The sequence below is a fragment of the Empidonax traillii genome, unplaced genomic scaffold (assembly GCF_003031625.1).
Source record: "Empidonax traillii isolate 1590-97213 ecotype Southwest subspecies unplaced genomic scaffold, ASM303162v1 scaffold272:size679582, whole genome shotgun sequence".
Taxonomy (NCBI): Eukaryota; Metazoa; Chordata; class Aves; order Passeriformes; family Tyrannidae; genus Empidonax; species Empidonax traillii.
Window position 1 is genome coordinate 249,342 of NW_020955465.1, and position 16,951 is coordinate 266,292.

The window sequence follows — 16,951 nt, forward strand, 5'->3', positions numbered from 1 at the left end:
TTTTTTTTTTTTTTTTTTTAACAATTGTATTTGGTTGTGGCATTCAGAGATACAAGAATAACTGGTCTCCACATAAGTAAAACAGAGACAGGGATGAGTTTAAGGAAACAGCGAGGACTGGTGCGCTAAACCTTCACAGCCACAAGCTCTCACTAAGGCTCAAAGCACAGCAGGTAAATGTATCGCTGCTCCAGATCTACTGCAGCAAAGTGAGTCAGCTTTTATTCAGCCTCTGGCCTAAATCCTTTCTTTTGTAGGGTTTGTGCTGCCTTTGGGCTTGTGCCTCCACTCTTGGGTCTGCGGGACTGAGCTCCCGTTCCTGCAGTGTGGCTGGATCACAGCCTACTGCCAGTCAGCCCCCTCCCTTCAGAGCGGGGGCTGCGGGGGGGGAACGGCAGCATTCCAGTGACCCCAGAGTTTCTAGAACAGCAGAAGGATAATCAAGAGCCTCTGATGGAGCTCGCAGCTTCAGTGTTAAATAACACCAGCTCCCAACAGCTGAGGGGGGGGCAGGACTCATTCCAGAACTATTAATAAAGCCCCTATTTATACTCCAGGTTCCTGCAAACGATGCAGCAGAAAACTACAGCTGCGGAGCTAAAATGGAATAAATGTCAGCCTCCAGGGAAAGCACCATCCTGAGGGAGAGGAGACCACAAAAGGACAGGACAGGGGCAGGTTTCAGACCTGAGGAAGCAGACTGAGCAGACGGCAGCACCCTGAGCTCACAGCCAGTGGGCAGAGCCAGCCAGTCACCTCCCTGCAGCTGCAGGTCCGTGCAGAAAGCTGACAGAGACGTGGCGTCAGAGGCAGCTCCCACTGATGCCGGCAGAGACCAGCAGGATTTGAGCTGCCACTCCACTGAGTTGGGACCAGGTGTGACTCAGGGCAAAGGAGAAAAACCTGAAGAGACATTTGAGGGGGCTTTTGCCTGCGTTGTCTGCTGGACTGGAAAGATGATGGAGAGCACAGGAGGGCCGTATCTAAACACGGCTGCAGTGACCTCCCCCGTTGGAATAGCTCGATTGCTGCAGATGACCTTTGGATGCACCACGTTCAGCCTGGTCGCCCACCAAGGTGGGTTCAGCGCTGCGTATGGCACCTTCTGCATGTTTGTCTGGACCTTCTGCTTTGCAATCACTGTGTTCATCATCACCTGTGAGTTCACACACCTGCACAGCTGCCTGAGTCTTTCCTGGGGAAACTTCACTGCTGCTTTTGCCATGCTCGCCACGCTCATGTCCGTCACGGCCGCAGTGATCTACCCACTCTACTTCGTCCAGGTGGGCTGTTACCCCATCGGCTGCGAGGTGAGAGACTTCCGCATCGCAGCCAGTGTCTTTGCAGGCCTCCTGTTTGTCGCGTACGCTGCCGAGGTTTTCTTGACCAGGGCAAAACCGGGACAAGTCACCAGCTACATGGCCACCATCTCCGGGCTCCTGAAGATCGTTCAGGCCTTTGTGGCCTGCATCATCTTTGGGGCGCTGGTGAACGATAGCCAATATGGCAAATATGTGGCGACGCAATGGTGTGTAGCTGTCTACAGCTTTTGCTTTGTGGTGACAGTGGTGGTAGTGGCCTTCAGTGTCACAGGTAAGACTGCCTTGCTGTGGTTCCCCTTTGAGCGCTCTGTGGTCATCTACACCTTTGGGGCCGTGCTGCTTTACGTGAGCGCTGCGGTCATCTGGCCAGTGTTTTGCTTTGACAGCAAGTACGGCTCCCCGCGACGCCCCAGCCTCTGTGCCAAGGGCAAGTGCCCCTGGGACAGCCAGCTGGTGATCGCCATCTTCACCTACGTCAACCTGCTGCTCTACGTCCTAGACCTGGCGTACTCCCAGCGCATCCGCTTTGTCTCACACCTCTGAAATGGGTCAGAGCTGTCCCAGCGCTGTGGAGCCACCGTGATTGCAGAGGGATGGGCCGTGAAGCAGGGAGGCACTGGGCAAAACCATCAGCCAAACTTCAAGGTTAAGACTGACTGCATTAACAAGTCAATGACCTGGAGCGGGTGGGCTGCAGCTGATACTGGGCACAGTCCACCTCCCCCAGGGTTCTGCCCCACCTGCCTGGTGCCAGCACGAAGGAATGAAGCAGCTCCACGTGCATCTGCCGACAGCAGGAATGCTTGCAGCCAGGGCTGCAGGCTACCGGATTACTGATCCAAATATTAAGAAAGACACCAAGGATTTTGAAACTGCTACCAGCACTTAATAGGAACCAACTGACTGCAGTTAAAAGCTGCATCACGGAACACCAGTCCTGGAGATGAAAACCAATGCCTTGGAGTTTGGGTTAGTTTGGGCAGTGTGGTGAGACATGGAATGCCTGCAAGTGTGGGCAGTCCCAGTCAGGCCGTTTCTGAGAAGAACATCATAGCTGTAATAGTATTTTGAACATTACCAGTCCTTACCCTTCCTCTCCTTCACTGTCTAGCACAGAAAAGGAGTAAACTCAAGCATGTACCTTGGAGGAGGCATGGGTATTATTTAGCAAACACTAAGTCACTACATTTTTTCACAGAAATGAAAATTTGCAAAGCTGGGGCTCTGCTGCTGAGAATCAAAGTGCAGAGCAGAGCCAGTCTGCAAAGTGACTGTGTGTGACCTGCTGTCCTTGCTCAAGCAGCGCAGAAGGTACCTTAGCACATGCTCTGTATTGGTTCATGGGCTGCTGTTTCTTTATACTGATGTCAAGATTCTTTTTTTCTGGAAGCTTAAAGATAAATTCTGGGGAGATAGGAAAAGGAAGGCAGAGATTAATTGATCTCACAGTGCTGCACAAGAGACCAAACTGGGCAGGGAGGAGGCATGGACAGGACAGGACGTGACAGAACTTGCACACAGTGGTAACAGATTGGGAGCGCTGCCCCAGAGCAGCTCAGGTGCAGGATTCCCAAGCCCTCTACATCACTGAGGAGCCACATGTCTTGGACCCATTCCTGACAAAACACTCACTTTGAAGTCTAACACTGCTCAGCTCGGATTTCAGGCTCAATAGGAATCTTTATTTGTTCCAGGGAGAAGCCAGAATGTCCGAGTGCTTGTGCAGCACATGCAGACTCAGCGCTTTGATTAAAATCTCCAGTAGCTGCCTGTGAGAAGCAAGATTTATTTTTTAACCAAATTAAAATAAAGCTGAATGGCAGATGTACACATACATCTCCTGAGATCTGTGTGCTGTCACCCTGCTCTCCACACTTCCATTGCAGCAGATATAGCCCCTCTGCTTTCTGCCCAAAAGCAACGCTCGGTTTATTTTGATGTATGAAGCCTGAACACAGACCCAAGAAAGTACAGACATGGGACAGCTGAGACCTCTGAGCGGATTCTTTGCAGCAGAGTCACTCAGGAAAAAGGAAGGAAACTTACTTTTCATCAGTGCTTTGTGCGGGGTTTGAAAAGCAAAAAGGGAAAACTTGTTGGGACAGATTATGTTGGATAATTCTGTAGTGAGCAAGGACCAAGCTTAGCAGTGGGAAGCATTAGCCAGGAAACAGGGCAAGAATTGGGATCCAGCAAAAAGGGAATGCATGGAAGAGCCTTCCAAGGGGGTTTTCCCTTCTGCAAGTCCCCATGAACGGCAGGCAATCAGGAAGATGTGGTCCAACAGGAGGCTGCTAAGGCAAGACCCAAGACTATCTGCTATAGGTATAAATCTGGAGCTTTATTTCTTGCCACCCAAAAGACTTACAGGTGGTACAAGTACAAAATGCTGATTTGGGGGAGGAAATCCACTTGTGTTGGAGGAGGCAGTTTACAAAGAGCCACTGCACGCAAAGGGACCTCAAGCATTTACGATGTATTCCTGTTAAACCCATGAATGTGAACAGATTAGGCTGTGTCGCTCTTGAAAATTACTTGTTTTTTGTTATTACAGAGCACTAAAAGCCAAGCAGGTGCCTGTGAAGCACCATGGCTTCTGTTATAAAATTCAACCCTGCAAGCCCAGGCAGGTTGCTTGAGGAAAAGCCCTGTCCTACAGGCTCTGGTGTGGCTTTAGGAGGCTGGGAGGGCCAGGGAGAGGGTCCCCAGCAGTGAGTGCCCGCAGGCTGGGGGTGCTTGGCCCCAGATGTGACATTGCCAGTCACTCAGGCAATGGCAACTGTTGGAAAGCCCTTTGGCTGGTAGCTGTGGTTCAGCCAGGCACTGCTGGCTTCTTGCTGGGAAGATTTTGCACCAAGTAGGAGCAGGAGCAGCAACACGATAAAATCTGACAATGACATGGAGTTGATGTAACTTACACCGAGCCAGGGACAAAGAAAGGCCAGAGAGAAACAGGTATGTAGGAAACAATGGGGATAAAATTGAATGCTTTCACAATGAGGAGAAAATAGAATTTAACATGGAAATCATGATCCCACTGACTGGAGGAGTGACAGACAAGTCATTGCCAAGAACAGCATGTTCAGATTTAGCTTTCTCATCTGCCAGCCAAAGACCGAGCAAAAAATGTGAGCATGGTCAAAATGGCAAAAAAAGATTGTGTGGACAACAATCCTTTATTTTAGGAGAAAAAAAATAATAATAAAAAAATCAAAACCTCATGCTTTAGTGGTTAAAACACTCCCCAACCACTGGAAACTATGAGATTGCCCAATCCAGGGCAGAGGACATCCAGTATTTGCTCAGCAGGATTTACCAACCAGCTGTGTCATGATTCAGTTCATCAAACCCCCTTCATTTCCAGAGTGTATCTACCCCCTTAATTAATAGATAAGGATCAAGTAGATCACTGTGAACGAGTCTTCACGATACATCAACCATCCCCAAGGTTTTTTGGTAAGCTGATGCCAGGATGTATGTGCGCTCATTGAGCATTACAGACTTGGGTTTGCAGCCAATCTCTACAGCACCCAGAGGATTCCAGCCTGGACAGATTGATATAAAAATCTGAATCGCTAACACGATGGGTTTGGTTTGATTTTTCCCTTCTCCTTCTGAAGCCTTTTGGTTCCGTACGGCCAAAAGACAGTGTTTAGGAACATTCACTTGCAGGAAAAACACTGAGATTTATTTCTGTCAATCAAGGAGCAAGAAAAAAGCCATAAAAAAAGAGAAACCAATGTGGTAAGATGACATTCAGGAAAAAACCACTGCCTGTTGCCTGGGATTTACAGAGACACTTCACACCGTTTCGGTTCCTCCACAGCCCAGGGCCGCGGGGCTCTGGGCACGGCCACCCCCGGTGCTCGGGGCAGATCCCGAGGCCACAATGCCCCGGGCCCGGCTGGGAACCGGGCGACGGAAACTGCCCCGCACTTCACGTGGAGGGAAATCCCTCGGGAAACCTGCAGGCAACTCCCAGAGCACGAGGTGCCGCCGCTCCGGGACCGGCGGCCGCAGGGCCGCTCCCGCAGGGCCGCGTCCCGGCCGAGGGGGGTGGCGGGGAGGGGGGGACCTTTGGGGTACGGAGCGGAGGGAGCGCACGGGAGACCCAGAGTCGCTTCTGGTGCCAGCTGCGTCCCGGCCCCGCGGGGGTTTCGTGCTCCGCGGGGAGGGCGGGGCTGGAGCGGCAGCCCCGGGAGCGGGAGGGTCGGGCCGGAGGGCGGGGCAGGAGCGGCAGCCCCGGGAGCGGGAGGGTCGGGCCGGAGGGCGGGGCAGGAGCGGCAGCCCCGGGAGCGGGAGGGTCGGGCTGGCCCCGCCGGACGCTCCCGCGAGGCTACGGCGGGCATACAGCGCCACCTGGCGGTAGGGCGCGTCCCCGCGGGCGGCGAATGATGCAACACCCAGGTCCGGTTGCCCCAATAGCTGGCGAGGGCTGCGCCTTTGGCCCCGCCCCTCACCGCTGAGTGGCCGCAGGGCCGGCGAGGCCCCGCCCCACCCCCCCGCCGGTTGGCTACGTCCCGCCGACGAGCCTGGCGGTCCCGCCTCCCTGCGCGCGCGGCCACGTGGACGGCGGCGGGCCCGTGTCCGGCGGGGCCGCATCGCACCGATCATGAGCGTGGGCTTCATCGGCGCGGGGCAGCTCGCCTTCGCCCTGGCCCGGGGCTTCACGGCGGCAGGTGGGCGCGGGGCAGCTCGCCTTTGCCATGGCCGAGGGCTTCGGGGCGGCAGGTGGGCGCGGAGCGGGCGGCGCCGATCCTCCGCGCTGATGATCGGTGCCGTTCGCAGGGGTCCTGGCTGCGCACAAGATCACAGCGAGCTCCCCGGACACCGACCTGCCCACTGTGAGCGGGCTGCGGGTGAGTGCGGACGGGCGACGAAGTCCCGGTTGCGGGGCCGCCCCGCGGGCCGCCCCGAACCTCAGCGGTCCCGTTTTTCTCCAACCGGTGCAGAAAATGGGCGTGAACTTCACGGTGAGCAACAAGGACACGGTGAAGAGCAGCGATGTCCTCTTCCTGGCCGTGAAGCCGCCCATTATCCCCTTCATCCTGGAGGAGGTGGGCCCCGACATCGAGGCCCGGCACATCGTGGTCTCCTGCGCAGCCGGCGTCACCATCAGCTCCATCGAGAAGGTGAGGGGGGGCCGGGCCGTGCGAGGCCGGCCGTGAGCTGACCCCACTTCTCTAGCCTCCAGGAACCGATGCAAGGGACAGGCATTACCTGTGCTCAGGACTAAAGTCATGCAGCAGCAGCCAACTGCTTGCTTTTGGTCTCCTTTGCCTGTCCTCATTAGAAAACGCTATTAGAGGTTTTATCCAACTCTTCCTGCACGTGAGGTGCTGTCCGGTCATGTTTCTCTCAACAGCAGTGGTCATCACCCCTGAATTTCTGCCGACTTTATGCTAAGTGTCTGCAGGAGCTGTTTTGGAGACCTGTGGGTTGATGTGGGAATGAGGCCTTTGGGATACTGTTCCCAACCCGGCTCTGCCGGGTACTTCCGAAGGCTTCACGTTCACATATGGGCTACTGTGGCTCAAAGCACGGTCTTTAGGATACCCAAGTCTCTCTTTTCCCTTTGCTTGTGTTGTTCTTGCCCATGGGGGGTTCTTTCTAGGACAGCCTGTTTATGCTAAATAAGGCACTAAAGCTATTTTTTCCCCTTCTTTCTTTTTTCCTTACTTTCTATATCCAATTATTTTCTGCCCTAAGAAACTCTGTACCTTCTGCCCCACACCAAAAGTGATCAGGTGCATGACCAACACCCCTGTGATTGTCCGGGAAGGTGCTACAGTCTATGCTACTGGAACTCATGCAGATGTGGAGGATGGGAAGCTCTTGGAACAACTGATGGCCAGTGTGGGCTTCTGCACTGAGGTGGAAGAGGACCTGATCGATGCTGTAACAGGGCTCAGTGGCAGTGGCCCTGCGTATGTATGTGCTGTTTACTCAACTTGTGGCAGTCTCGGGCAGAGCAGTTGGCTTTGCCCACTGCAAAGCCTGTGAAAATGCAGCTTTTTATTTCTTGTTTATCTTATCACTCACATTTGCAATGGGACATGTAGTCTGGGTATCCAGTTTACAACCATTTTGGGTCAACTGGAAAGGTCTGTTACCGGTCAGGTGAGTCTGAAGTCCATAGCCACTGTGCAGTGTCCATGTTGCAAAACATAGGCCTGTAGTTAGCGTGATGCAGAAGCTGAACTTCTCCCATTCCCCCCACAGTGGGAAGGAAGGCTGACATGGCACCCATGCAGTAAAGGGGGAGGCTTTTGTAAGGGGTAGGAGTCATAACGTGGTCCTGGAGCTCTGGATTCTCTCCTGCCTGAGACTATCAGTCCCAGAGCGGAGACTTTCAGTCATCTTCTTCCTCTGTCTGGTCTTAGGCGTTCACTGCCCTGGATGCTCTTGCAGATGGGGGAGTGAAGATGGGCCTTCCCCGCAGGCTGGCTGTTCGACTCGGAGCACAGGCTTTGCTGGTCAGTATTTCCTCCGGAACAAATATGAGTCTGTGCTTGCTCTGTGCAGAGGATTCTGCATGTCACAGTTTGAAATTATCTCGGTCCCCTCACTGAATCTGCGTTAAAGAACGTGTCTGGTTTGACTGCACACAGGTTCCTGTTGAGGGACCATAGGAAGTGTCCGCAGCAATCTGCTGGCACTGGTGGTGATGTGGGAGCTGGGGACTGGGAAACTGCAGCTCCTCTGCAGGCATCTTCAGCTCTGAAAAGTGTTTTGGCAGCCTGCAGGAGCCCAGTTTTGCCTGCTGTGAGTGTTGGTGCTGCTCTGTGCAGTGGAGAATAGGAGCGTGTGACAGTGGCTTCCTCAGTCAGAGCTCTGGCAGGTGTTTTCCTTGCTACAGGGTGCTGCCAAAATGCTGTTAGAGTCTGAGCAGCATCCTGGTCAGCTGAAAGACAATGTCTGCTCACCTGGGGGAGCCACTATCCATGCCCTGCACTTCCTGGAGAGTGGTGGCTTTCGCTCACTCCTCATCAATGCTGTGGAGGCTTCCTGCATCCGGACAAGGTGGGCACCTAGGAAGTCCCAAAGAGCCTTAAAAACTTGCCCCCCACCCTCCCCACGTTCCTTTTGCTGTCTTCTTCTCCCACTACCCCATTGCAGAGAGCTTCAGCATTTGGCAGACCAAGAGAAGATCTCCCCGGCAGCCATAAAGAAAACTTTGCTGGACAAGGTGAAGCTGGAATCTCCTTCTCTGTCTGTGGCATCTGCTAGCAAAGTCAGTCTGTTCACCAACAAGAGCAAGAAGAACTGACCAGGCTGCTGTAGTCTGGCAGTGCTGAACATCAGGGTCTGGCTCTGGCCAGGACAGGGTTAATTTTTGCAGTAGCCAGGAGGGGCATGGCCAGGACCCGGAGGTTATTCTATACCACCTCAATGCATTGTGCAGGGGTGGAGGGAGGGGCGGAAAGGTCTCTTTTGGTGGTAGCCTGAAGTGAGCGGTAATTTCACACGGTAAAAAATCGTGTGTGAATCGTTCGCTTCTTCTGTACACTCTATTAAATGTTGTTGCTGTTGCTGTTAGTTTCTTATCTCACTGCTGTTTCTAGTAAATTTTTCTTATCTCAACCCATGATCTTTACGTTTTGTGCCACCAATTCTCTCCAGCCTGCTGCAGCGGGTGGAGGGGGGAGTAAGTAGCGTGTGGTTTGGAGTGCTTAAGTGGAACACTAAATTGGGGAATAGCATTGCTAAACAGTAACAGTCAGTCTCCTCCATGCTGTTTTTCTTTTGTCTTAGAAAAAATGCTTACTCTGAATGTTGCTGTCCCCAGTACCAGACTTGTGGCTCGCAGCAGCTGTGGGGCAGTGCTGTAGGGCAGTGCTGTAGCAGAGGGTCTTTAGCCTGTAGTGGGGTTGGTGCAAACTGTCTGTGGCATTGCTGTTCTCTTGGGCAGGGGTGATGCTCTGATCAGAGCTCTGTCGTTTGTCCAGAAGCCTCCCGGGACTCAAACAGTGTTCGTGGTGTCCAATGCAGAAGTGGTTTCTAACAGGATTTTTAAAAGATGTTTCAGAACTTTTGGTTTCGAAGGTTTGAAGGGATCCACCTTCTTTCCCCGTCCCGCACCTGCTGTCAGAGCGTGTGTCTTGTCTCCGTCGTTATTGGCTGCAGCAGACGCTGCCACACACACCGCGCCCTGGGGGTGCCTCGGGGGCTCGGCCCCAATCTCCCTTCGGGCGGGGCGGGGCGGGGCGGGGCGGGGCGGGGCCGGACGCTCCTCCCCCCGCCCCTGGCGGGCGCGCGGCCCCCTTAAGGCCCGGGGCGGTTGCGCCGGGCGCTTCATGAATGGAGCCACGTGACCCAAATATCACGTGACGCGTCCGTGAGCGGCGGCGGCGGCGGCGGCTCGCGCGTCTCGGTCCCTCCCAGCGCGGCCTCCCCGCCCCGCCCGGCCCGGCCCGGCCCGGCCCGGCGGCCCCGGCAGGAGGTGAGCGCCACCGGCGGCGGGCGCGGCCCTAGTGCGGGGCGGGGCGGCGGGCCGGTCCCCGGGGGCGGGCCGGGGCGGGGCGGGCGCGGCGGGCCCAGGATGGCGGGCGTGGCGGGCGCGGCGGGCCCAGGAAGGCGGCCGGGGCCGCCGCGTGTCGGCAGGTACCTCGCGGGGCCGCTACCGCTGACTCACGGCGGGGGCTTCGGGGCCGCGCCCGCCTGGCGCCTCCCGCCCCCAATCCCCCCGGCCGGGCTCCGCTCCGCGGCCGAGCAACAGGTGCGCGGGGCCGCTGGCCCAGGGCCTGTCCCCTGCCCCGCCCGCCCGCTCCCGGGGCCACCCGCGGACATCACTGGCGCGTCCCACTCCTCCTGCTGCCGGCCCCGGTCATCTTGCGGACCGGCTCTCCTCAGGCCGAACCTGTCCCTCCCTGTGCGGGTGCGACCTGGTCCCCGGGCGCCCTCTCCCCGAGCCGCACCCGCCGCGGGTGTTCTCCGTGGTCGGTGATTCTCCTGCCAAGGAGGGCAGGTCCGGGAATGTAAGAAACCACCGGGTCGTCTCGTCCCGTTCCCGGAGCAGGGGCTGGGCCACAGGCAGAACAGCCCCCGTCCCCACGTTTGGCTGGTAGGTTCTGGCTCCTGTTCTGTATTGCTGCAGCGTTCCCGGAGGGGAGCGGGTTTCCTCTCCCGTGGGAAGCAAGCCGCTCCTGTGGGACTGCAATTCCTGATCGATACGGAGGGTCCAGTGGTGTGTGTGCACGGGTCCAGAGCTGGGGACATCTCTGGCGGCCCGGGATACCTGAAGTTCGAGCTACATGGTCGGCGAGGGCACTGTCATGGGCTGGAAGGGGTCTCTCAGAGCTGGCTTTCCTTTACTTATGTGAGCAGAGTTAAAGTCAGCTGGATGGGCAGGTCCCTTGAGGGCAGAATTGTTGTTAAAGTGCCCAGGGTTGGATAAGCTCGCCAGGGGCCCCCAGTGAGTGGAGGACACAGGAGAGGCACTGTCCTGACTTCGTAGGTGATTGGGGGAGTCATCGAAGGAGACTATGTGAGCTAATTTGCCAGAAGGTCAGTAAGCGGAGTATGAGATCTACTCTGCGAGAGAGCATTCCCGTGTGCCGTGCCCACCTCGTGCCTTAGAGCCCATGGGGGCACAGCCCTCGCTCAGCCCACGGGCCTCCTGCCTGTGCTGGAGCGGTGACGTCACCGTGTTTACAGGGGCTCGTGGCAGGTTCCGCATCAGGAATGTGGAGAAGGCCCTGCGTTGAACCAAGCGTGGAGCTGTCAGCTCCCGTGTGCAGCCACTGATCTGAGGGGAGAATTGGCTGCACTTGTGCTGAGTTCAGGCCTTTTGAGCTTGGGAGAAATGTGTCGAGGCTGCAGTTTCTTCATTGCAGTCATAGTGTTTGGCACTTTTCAGCGTGATTTTTCTTCAGGAAGCTATGCTGAGCCATCAGCAGTCTGGAGAGCTATGCCGAGTTTGGTCCCTGCTGTGGTGCCAGTTCTCTCTGTGACCTGCCAAACAGCCCAGTTCAAATGGGACCTGGGAAATAGCCAACAACTCTCTGGGTTGTTCTTCCTATTCTTCTGACTGTCTCATATGTTGCTGCATCTCATTTTGCTCCCCTTGGGAAGTGGGAGGAGGAGAGGTGGGGTCACTGGGTGCTTTTGGGGACAGTCCTATTGCAGCTCTGATGGCTGTTGTGGAAAGCTCCTGCCCAAGAGGGTGTTGCATAAAGAGTGCAGAGGCAGGAATGAGTCGCTGCCTCTGCTGTGTCTGGCTCTGCCAGTGTCTGCCATTTCCCAGCCTGCTAAGGAGCTTTCTTCCCAGTGCCCTTCCTGATGCATCCTATGTGTGCCCTGTTTATTTTGGGTCTGCTGTAATGAAGGCAGGGTGACTGCTTGCCAGGCAGCTGGAAATTCCTTAGTGCCACAAGGCAAACAAATTCCCATGGTCCTGCTGACTGCACCTGCCCTCAGCTCCTTCTGCTGATCAGAGGATGGTCTCCCCAGCTATTCCTATCCTTCTCCCCTTTTCCCAGCAGCTGTATTGTTTACCAGGTAGGAACAGAGGAAAGAAACACAGCAATCTGGGAAAGAGGGAAGAATTGATTTCTATGTTGCTTGCATGCTGCCCATCCTACCCCTTTGCAGCTGGCTTCCCTGCCTGTGCTGGTGTGGTCGGGTGCAGCGGATGTCTCGTGGAAGGAGCATTGTCCTCTGGCTATAAATAGCCTGGCTCCTAGCAGGCCACAGGCTTTGGGAACAACTCTGCTGGTGTCCTGGGGACTTCTGGCCCTGCTCACCTCCCGTAGGTAGAAGATGCACTGTGGGGAGCCTGTGCCACTGCTGCTGGAAGAGCACAAATCTTATTTGCTGATTTGTACATCTGGTTCTGGGCTGTAACTGGACGTCAGTGCTGCTGACAGCAAGGCAGAGGCAAACCATTGTTTTTTGGCACCTGAGAGATGAAAGGGACAGAGGCATCTGTAGGCTGCACAGGAACACTGGCCAGGCCTGAGGCTGTGAGGGGCGCAGTCTGGGCTGCTGAAGGCACAGCCATGTCTGTCAAATAGTATCTGTATGGATCAATTCCTTGGTAGAGTGTAGTAGCACTCTGAACTAAAAAGCCTGAGGGGAGGAGGTATGTGGGGAAGAAGCAGGAGCCTGGGTATAAGTCTGTGTAAAATCAGCCTTGGGAATTGCTCTTACCTGTTCTGAAGTCCTGTATTCCGTAGCAGGGAAGGAGTCTGCTTTCATCTGTTTTTGTCACCTTTATCTTTGTTTTCTTGTGAGCACACCTTGGCTCTGAAGATAAGGAGGGAGAAGGTTGTTCTGGGCCCTGGCACTGCTAGGGACCAACAGGGACTTTCTCACAGAAAAGACTAACAGCTAGAGACAGCTTTGAATGACTGGGAGAGGTGAAGGCTGCTGAGGCATTGGCCCAAATTTATGATGGGACTCTAGCGTGTCCAAGGCTTCCCCCTGCCCAGGGTCAAGTCTTCTTGAACCATACTGATTGCATTCTGGGTGACACATGTAGTTTGTTAGGACTGAGGAACTTCTGAGCTGTGATTAAGAACCTGTTGGAAGGGCGTGCTTGGGTGACAAGGATGAGGCTGGGAGCAAGTGGTGCGGAGTGCCAACCTGCTGAGTCAGCGTGACTGGCCTGGAGCAGCCGTGCTCTGGACCCTGCCTGCTGCTTGCCAGGCTATTTTTAAAAACGTGGCTTCCGTGTATTCTGACTCCTCCTAGTTTTTTAATTTCCCCCACCACAAGTGAAAAACTATCATTGCCACAAAGTCTCTGTGGGAGCAGGGGTGTGGAAGGGCAGCAGTTTCTGCTCAGGAACAGAGTCTGCTGCTCGTGAGTCCAGCTCAGCCGGCTTCTTGTCAAGTGTCGCGCAGGGAGGGGGAAGCAGGATGTGCAGCAGCATGGGCCATTGCTGATGGACCCTGCCAGAGGAATGCCGTGGGCTCTGTTGTGTCCTGGGGGCTAACCTGACCTTCCTTCCCTTCCAGAACCCGACTGTCAAGGCTGTCGTGTTATGACGACCCCCAATAAAGGAAACAAGGCCTTGAAGGTAATAGAGAGGATGGAGGAAAGGGGTGTGGGGGCAGGTGTAGGCATCTGCCCCAAGTGTCACAAGTGTGTGCTGCTTTCTCTCCCAGGTGAAGCGGGAGCCAGGCGAGAATGGGACCAGCTTGACAGATGAGGAGCTGGTGACCATGTCCGTGAGGGAGCTGAACCAGCACCTACGGGGCCTGTCGAAGGAGGAGATCATCCAGCTGAAGCAGCGTCGGCGCACGCTGAAGAACCGGGGCTACGCAGCCAGCTGCAGAGTCAAGCGTGTTACCCAGAAGGAGGAACTGGAGAAGCAGAAGGCAGAGCTGCAGCAAGAGGTGGAGAAGCTGGCCTCTGAGAACGCTAGCATGAAAATGGAACTCGATGCTCTCCGCTCCAAATACGAGGCTCTCCAGAACTTCGCCAGAACCGTGGCCCGGAGCCCCGTGACCCCTGCGCGGGGGCCTCTCACCTCCAGTATGGGGCCTCTCGTCCCTGGCAAGGTTGCTACTACTAGTGTCATCACAATAGTGAAATCCAAAACGGACGCCCGGTCTTAGTGAAACGAGTGCTGCCTGAGCTTGTCTGTGCAGGGCAATTAGGCACAAAACCAGCCTGGAATCCCCAAAGCACAAACCCTCTCCACATGGGTCCGGGTTCCTTCGACTTGGCCCAGGACTGGCCCGCTGATAGCTCCAGTTTATTTTGTTGTGTCCAGATTGGTATGAGCAGTGGTGACGCGTCCCTTGTCCTGTGCAGACAGAGCCTTCACCCAGCCATCTGTAGCCCTCGGGTGCCCTGGGGACAGACTCTGCGAATTTGGTTTTCTACCCAAAGAAAGTCTGTGCAGCATGGCTGACGGAAGGGCGGGGAGCAGCCCGAGGGAGGCTTTCTTCCTGGGGCCCAGGAACCCTAATTTTGGTCGCTTCCAAAGGCTTTATTTCATGACTATTCTGGGTGGTGCATCTCGGCACATGAACCTGCTGCTTTCGTCTCCTTTGGTACCCGTAGTTGCAGTCGGGATGTTCTGTGTCCTAGGTTTTTATTCCTTTCTAGGTGTGCCTCTGTGCCCTAACCGTAGGTTTCCCTCAGATGTCTGTGGCGTTAGCTCTGTAAACTGGCAGTGGTGGGAAGGATGACACTGCCGTGCTCTGCAGCTGCAGCCCCAGCGCTGGGGCCGAGCAGGGCCCAGCACCCTGGGGAGGGAGGGACGGTACCGTGTGGACTGCAGGCCGGTTTTGTGCCTAATGTGTTGCACTGAACAAGACCAAAATCACTAGTTGTTCCCGTGTTTTGAGGGTATCAAGTGTCTCTAGTGTGATGGTTTACACAACCAGTTTATGTGGTTAAATAGCCCTTTATTTAAAGAGAGAAACATCATTTTAAGAGTTATTAAATTATCTAAGTTTAAAATTGGACAGAAGAAAGAGCGTATTTATAGTCAGCTTTTTTTACCTGAGAAGGAGAGAATATTTGACCATATGAATGGGGAAATATTCTCGAAGACTTTGCTAGTTAAAAGTTAATAAATAAATAATTTTAAAGTTTCTCATGAACCTCCCGCAAACTGTTTGTGGCTCTGAGGTTAGTTTTTATAAAGAGTTCTCAGACTTTATTTATAAAACTTAGAAAAAGACAAAAAAAGAGGCAAGTCCTGTTTGATATCTTTTTGCAATTGTACCAAAAGTGACTTATTCTTGACCTTGCTGGCTTCTGTCATGTCCCCTCGTGTTGGGTGCTCTGCTTCCTGAGCTCTGTGCAGCACTGTGCTGGTGCCAGTGCCTTTGCCGTGTGCTGTCGTTTCACACTCTTTTCCCTAAACTCGACTGAGAGATTGAGTTGGAATCTCTCCGAATTCTGCATAAGGATTCTGGTGCACAGGCAAAGGTGCTGCTGGTTTTGGAAGCAAGACTGGCTGGCTGGTGCAGCGATGCCTTCCCAGAGGTGTGCAGTGGGAGCATGGGCAGCTCCTGCTGAGCAGCCGACACCAGGGAACTTGGTTACCTGGAGAGGGAAACTGCACTTTCCTTCCTGTAGCAAAGCTGGCAGAGGATTAACATGGGGGAGACTTGTCCAGGTTTAGAAGACTGATGAGATCTATCTCTGGAATTAGATCCTGTGGTCAGAACTTTTGTTGCTCTCGTGGCTCCCCTGAACAAGAGAGGCAGGTCTTCCCACTGGGCATCACGGGACTGGCTGGTCCCTGGTGTCTGTGCATTGCTGACCAGTGAGCTGTGGCAGGATCCTGTCCTTCTGGGGCAGCTTCTGCCTGGGGGTTGGGAGAGTGCTCAGACTCACAGCTGTGACATGGCTGAGAAGCTGTTTGTGGCAAGGCTCCATTTCCACAAATACTTTGACCCCCTTTTCCCCTTCCCAAAGATTTGAGCTGATGTACTGAGTTTTAGAGAAACAGGACATGAGGGTGAAGCCCATGTGATCTCCTGGCTGCTGAGGGTCATCTGAGGGGAGGGGACAGACTTGAGATGACACAAGTGAAGCTGCAGTCTTGCGGGGAGGCACAGTCATACCAGGTGGGTTTTGGGGATGTTTCTCATGTTGCTGAACTGATACTGCTGTCCCCTGGGCCGAGGAGCAGGTCAGCCTGAGAAAAGCTGCAGTGTGGCAAGAGAGGAGCAGGTAGTTGGTGGGGATTTCCTGCTGGAGGAGGAGATCAGCTTTGCTCTGAATGAGTGGGAGTTCAGGGAGTTGTTTGGGATTCTTTTCCCAGTGAACTTCCCAAATGGGGAGCAGGTTAGAACATTGCCTCCAGACTTCCCCCTTCCAGCCCTGGACTTTCTTTTCTCTGAGCTGAAGTATCTGACATGCCACTTCCAGCTGCACCACATGGGCACTCAGCGCAGAGCTTTGGGCTCTGGCCTTTGTCTTCCCACTGGTGGTGCAGTGCCTGGAAGAAGTGAGATTTTCCAAAACACCATTTTGGAAAAAAATAGTCCTGGGTTGTCAGTCCCAACCCTCTCCCTCCTGGACCCGGTCAGAGACTGAATCGGACAGAGCGTGCTTCAGAACCTTAGCTGAGGCCAGCTGAGCTGGCTGGGCCGAGTGAGCAGCCAAGGCGTGTGAGGCTGGTTCAGAGCTGAGCTCCACAGCTGGAGCCTCTGGTGTGAGGAGGGCCCCATCAACACAGCAGGTGATGACGGGCAGCCCTGAGCCACGGAGGGCTTGCTCCCTTTGTGCTCTGCGGCAGGGAGCGGCTCCGGTCCTTCCCTGTGGTGCCGCTCTGCTGTGAGGCAGGACAGGACAGGGCTGGCGGCAGCGCTGACTGCATCAGATGTTAATGCCATTGTTCCTCCTCCCCTGTACTGTGCTTGCTTGCTTGGAGCCCCAGCCTGCTCCAAGTGGGCTCGTGTGTTCGATGAGGACTCGCCACGTGGGGAGGAGCTGGTGAAGGCCACGGCTGAAGGGTCTAGGTGTGGTAAACAAGCTCTGTGGTGCTGGGCTGGATGTCAGCGAGGCCGTGGTCCCCTTTGAGTGCTGCTTCCCTATGGTTTTGCTTTTGATCTCAGTGAAGTGTAGGACCCTGAGTGCTGTTTTTCTGCAGTGTCAAAGAAGTCTCCAGTCCCCTGCCAGCTGGCTTTCTGTGCCCGTGGGAGGCGGCCCTTGCCCAA

At 55.0% G+C, this 16,951-nt stretch overlaps 3 protein-coding genes across 5 annotated transcripts; all 3 read left to right on the forward strand.

The window, feature by feature from the left end:
* Positions 1-481: 481 nt before the first annotated feature.
* On the forward strand, positions 482-4,543 carry MYADML2 (myeloid associated differentiation marker like 2). The gene has a single exon (XM_027889791.1). The coding sequence runs from the start codon at positions 957-959 to the stop codon at positions 1,863-1,865; it is 909 nt and encodes a 302-aa protein (XP_027745592.1). The 5' UTR covers positions 482-956; the 3' UTR covers positions 1,866-4,543.
* Positions 4,544-5,881: 1,338 nt separating this feature from the next.
* PYCR1 (pyrroline-5-carboxylate reductase 1) lies at positions 5,882-8,910 on the forward strand. Its single transcript, XM_027889780.1, has 7 exons — positions 5,882-6,001; positions 6,111-6,181; positions 6,275-6,454; positions 7,032-7,253; positions 7,706-7,798; positions 8,182-8,345; positions 8,442-8,910. Exons 1-7 carry the CDS (start codon positions 5,935-5,937, stop codon positions 8,590-8,592), a joined length of 948 nt encoding a protein of 315 aa, XP_027745581.1. The 5' UTR covers positions 5,882-5,934; the 3' UTR covers positions 8,593-8,910.
* Positions 8,911-9,721: 811 nt separating this feature from the next.
* Positions 9,722-16,849, forward strand: MAFG (MAF bZIP transcription factor G). 3 transcript variants are annotated; one of them, XM_027889781.1, is made up of 3 exons: positions 9,722-9,765; positions 13,283-13,344; positions 13,433-16,849. In XM_027889781.1, the coding sequence occupies exons 2-3, from the start codon at positions 13,309-13,311 to the stop codon at positions 13,883-13,885; spliced, it is 489 nt and encodes a 162-aa protein (XP_027745582.1). In that variant the 5' UTR covers positions 9,722-9,765; positions 13,283-13,308; the 3' UTR covers positions 13,886-16,849. The 3 variants fall into 3 exon arrangements, with proteins under 3 accessions (XP_027745582.1, XP_027745583.1, XP_027745584.1); XM_027889782.1 differs by lacking the exon at positions 9,722-9,765 and adding an exon at positions 10,434-10,457; XM_027889783.1 differs by lacking the exon at positions 9,722-9,765 and adding an exon at positions 10,500-10,523.
* The last annotated feature ends 102 nt before the right edge of the window (positions 16,850-16,951 follow it).

Bases quoted from the DNA above. Each gene is read 5' to 3' on its own strand.
- MYADML2 (XM_027889791.1), top strand. From the start codon at position 957: ATGATGGAGAGCACAGGAGGGCCGTATCTAAACACGGCTGCAGTGACC.
- PYCR1 (XM_027889780.1), top strand. From the start codon at position 5,935: ATGAGCGTGGGCTTCATCGGCGCGGGGCAGCTCGCCTTCGCCCTGGCC. The intron at 6,182-6,274 runs GTGAGTGCGGAC...CAACCGGTGCAG, and splicing joins CCACTGTGAGCGGGCTGCGG to AAAATGGGCGTGAACTTCAC. The intron at 7,254-7,705 runs GTATGTGCTGTT...GTCTGGTCTTAG, and splicing joins GTGGCAGTGGCCCTGCGTAT to GCGTTCACTGCCCTGGATGC.
- MAFG (XM_027889781.1), top strand. From the start codon at position 13,309: ATGACGACCCCCAATAAAGGAAACAAGGCCTTGAAG. The intron at 13,345-13,432 runs GTAATAGAGAGG...TTTCTCTCCCAG, and splicing joins AAGGAAACAAGGCCTTGAAG to GTGAAGCGGGAGCCAGGCGA.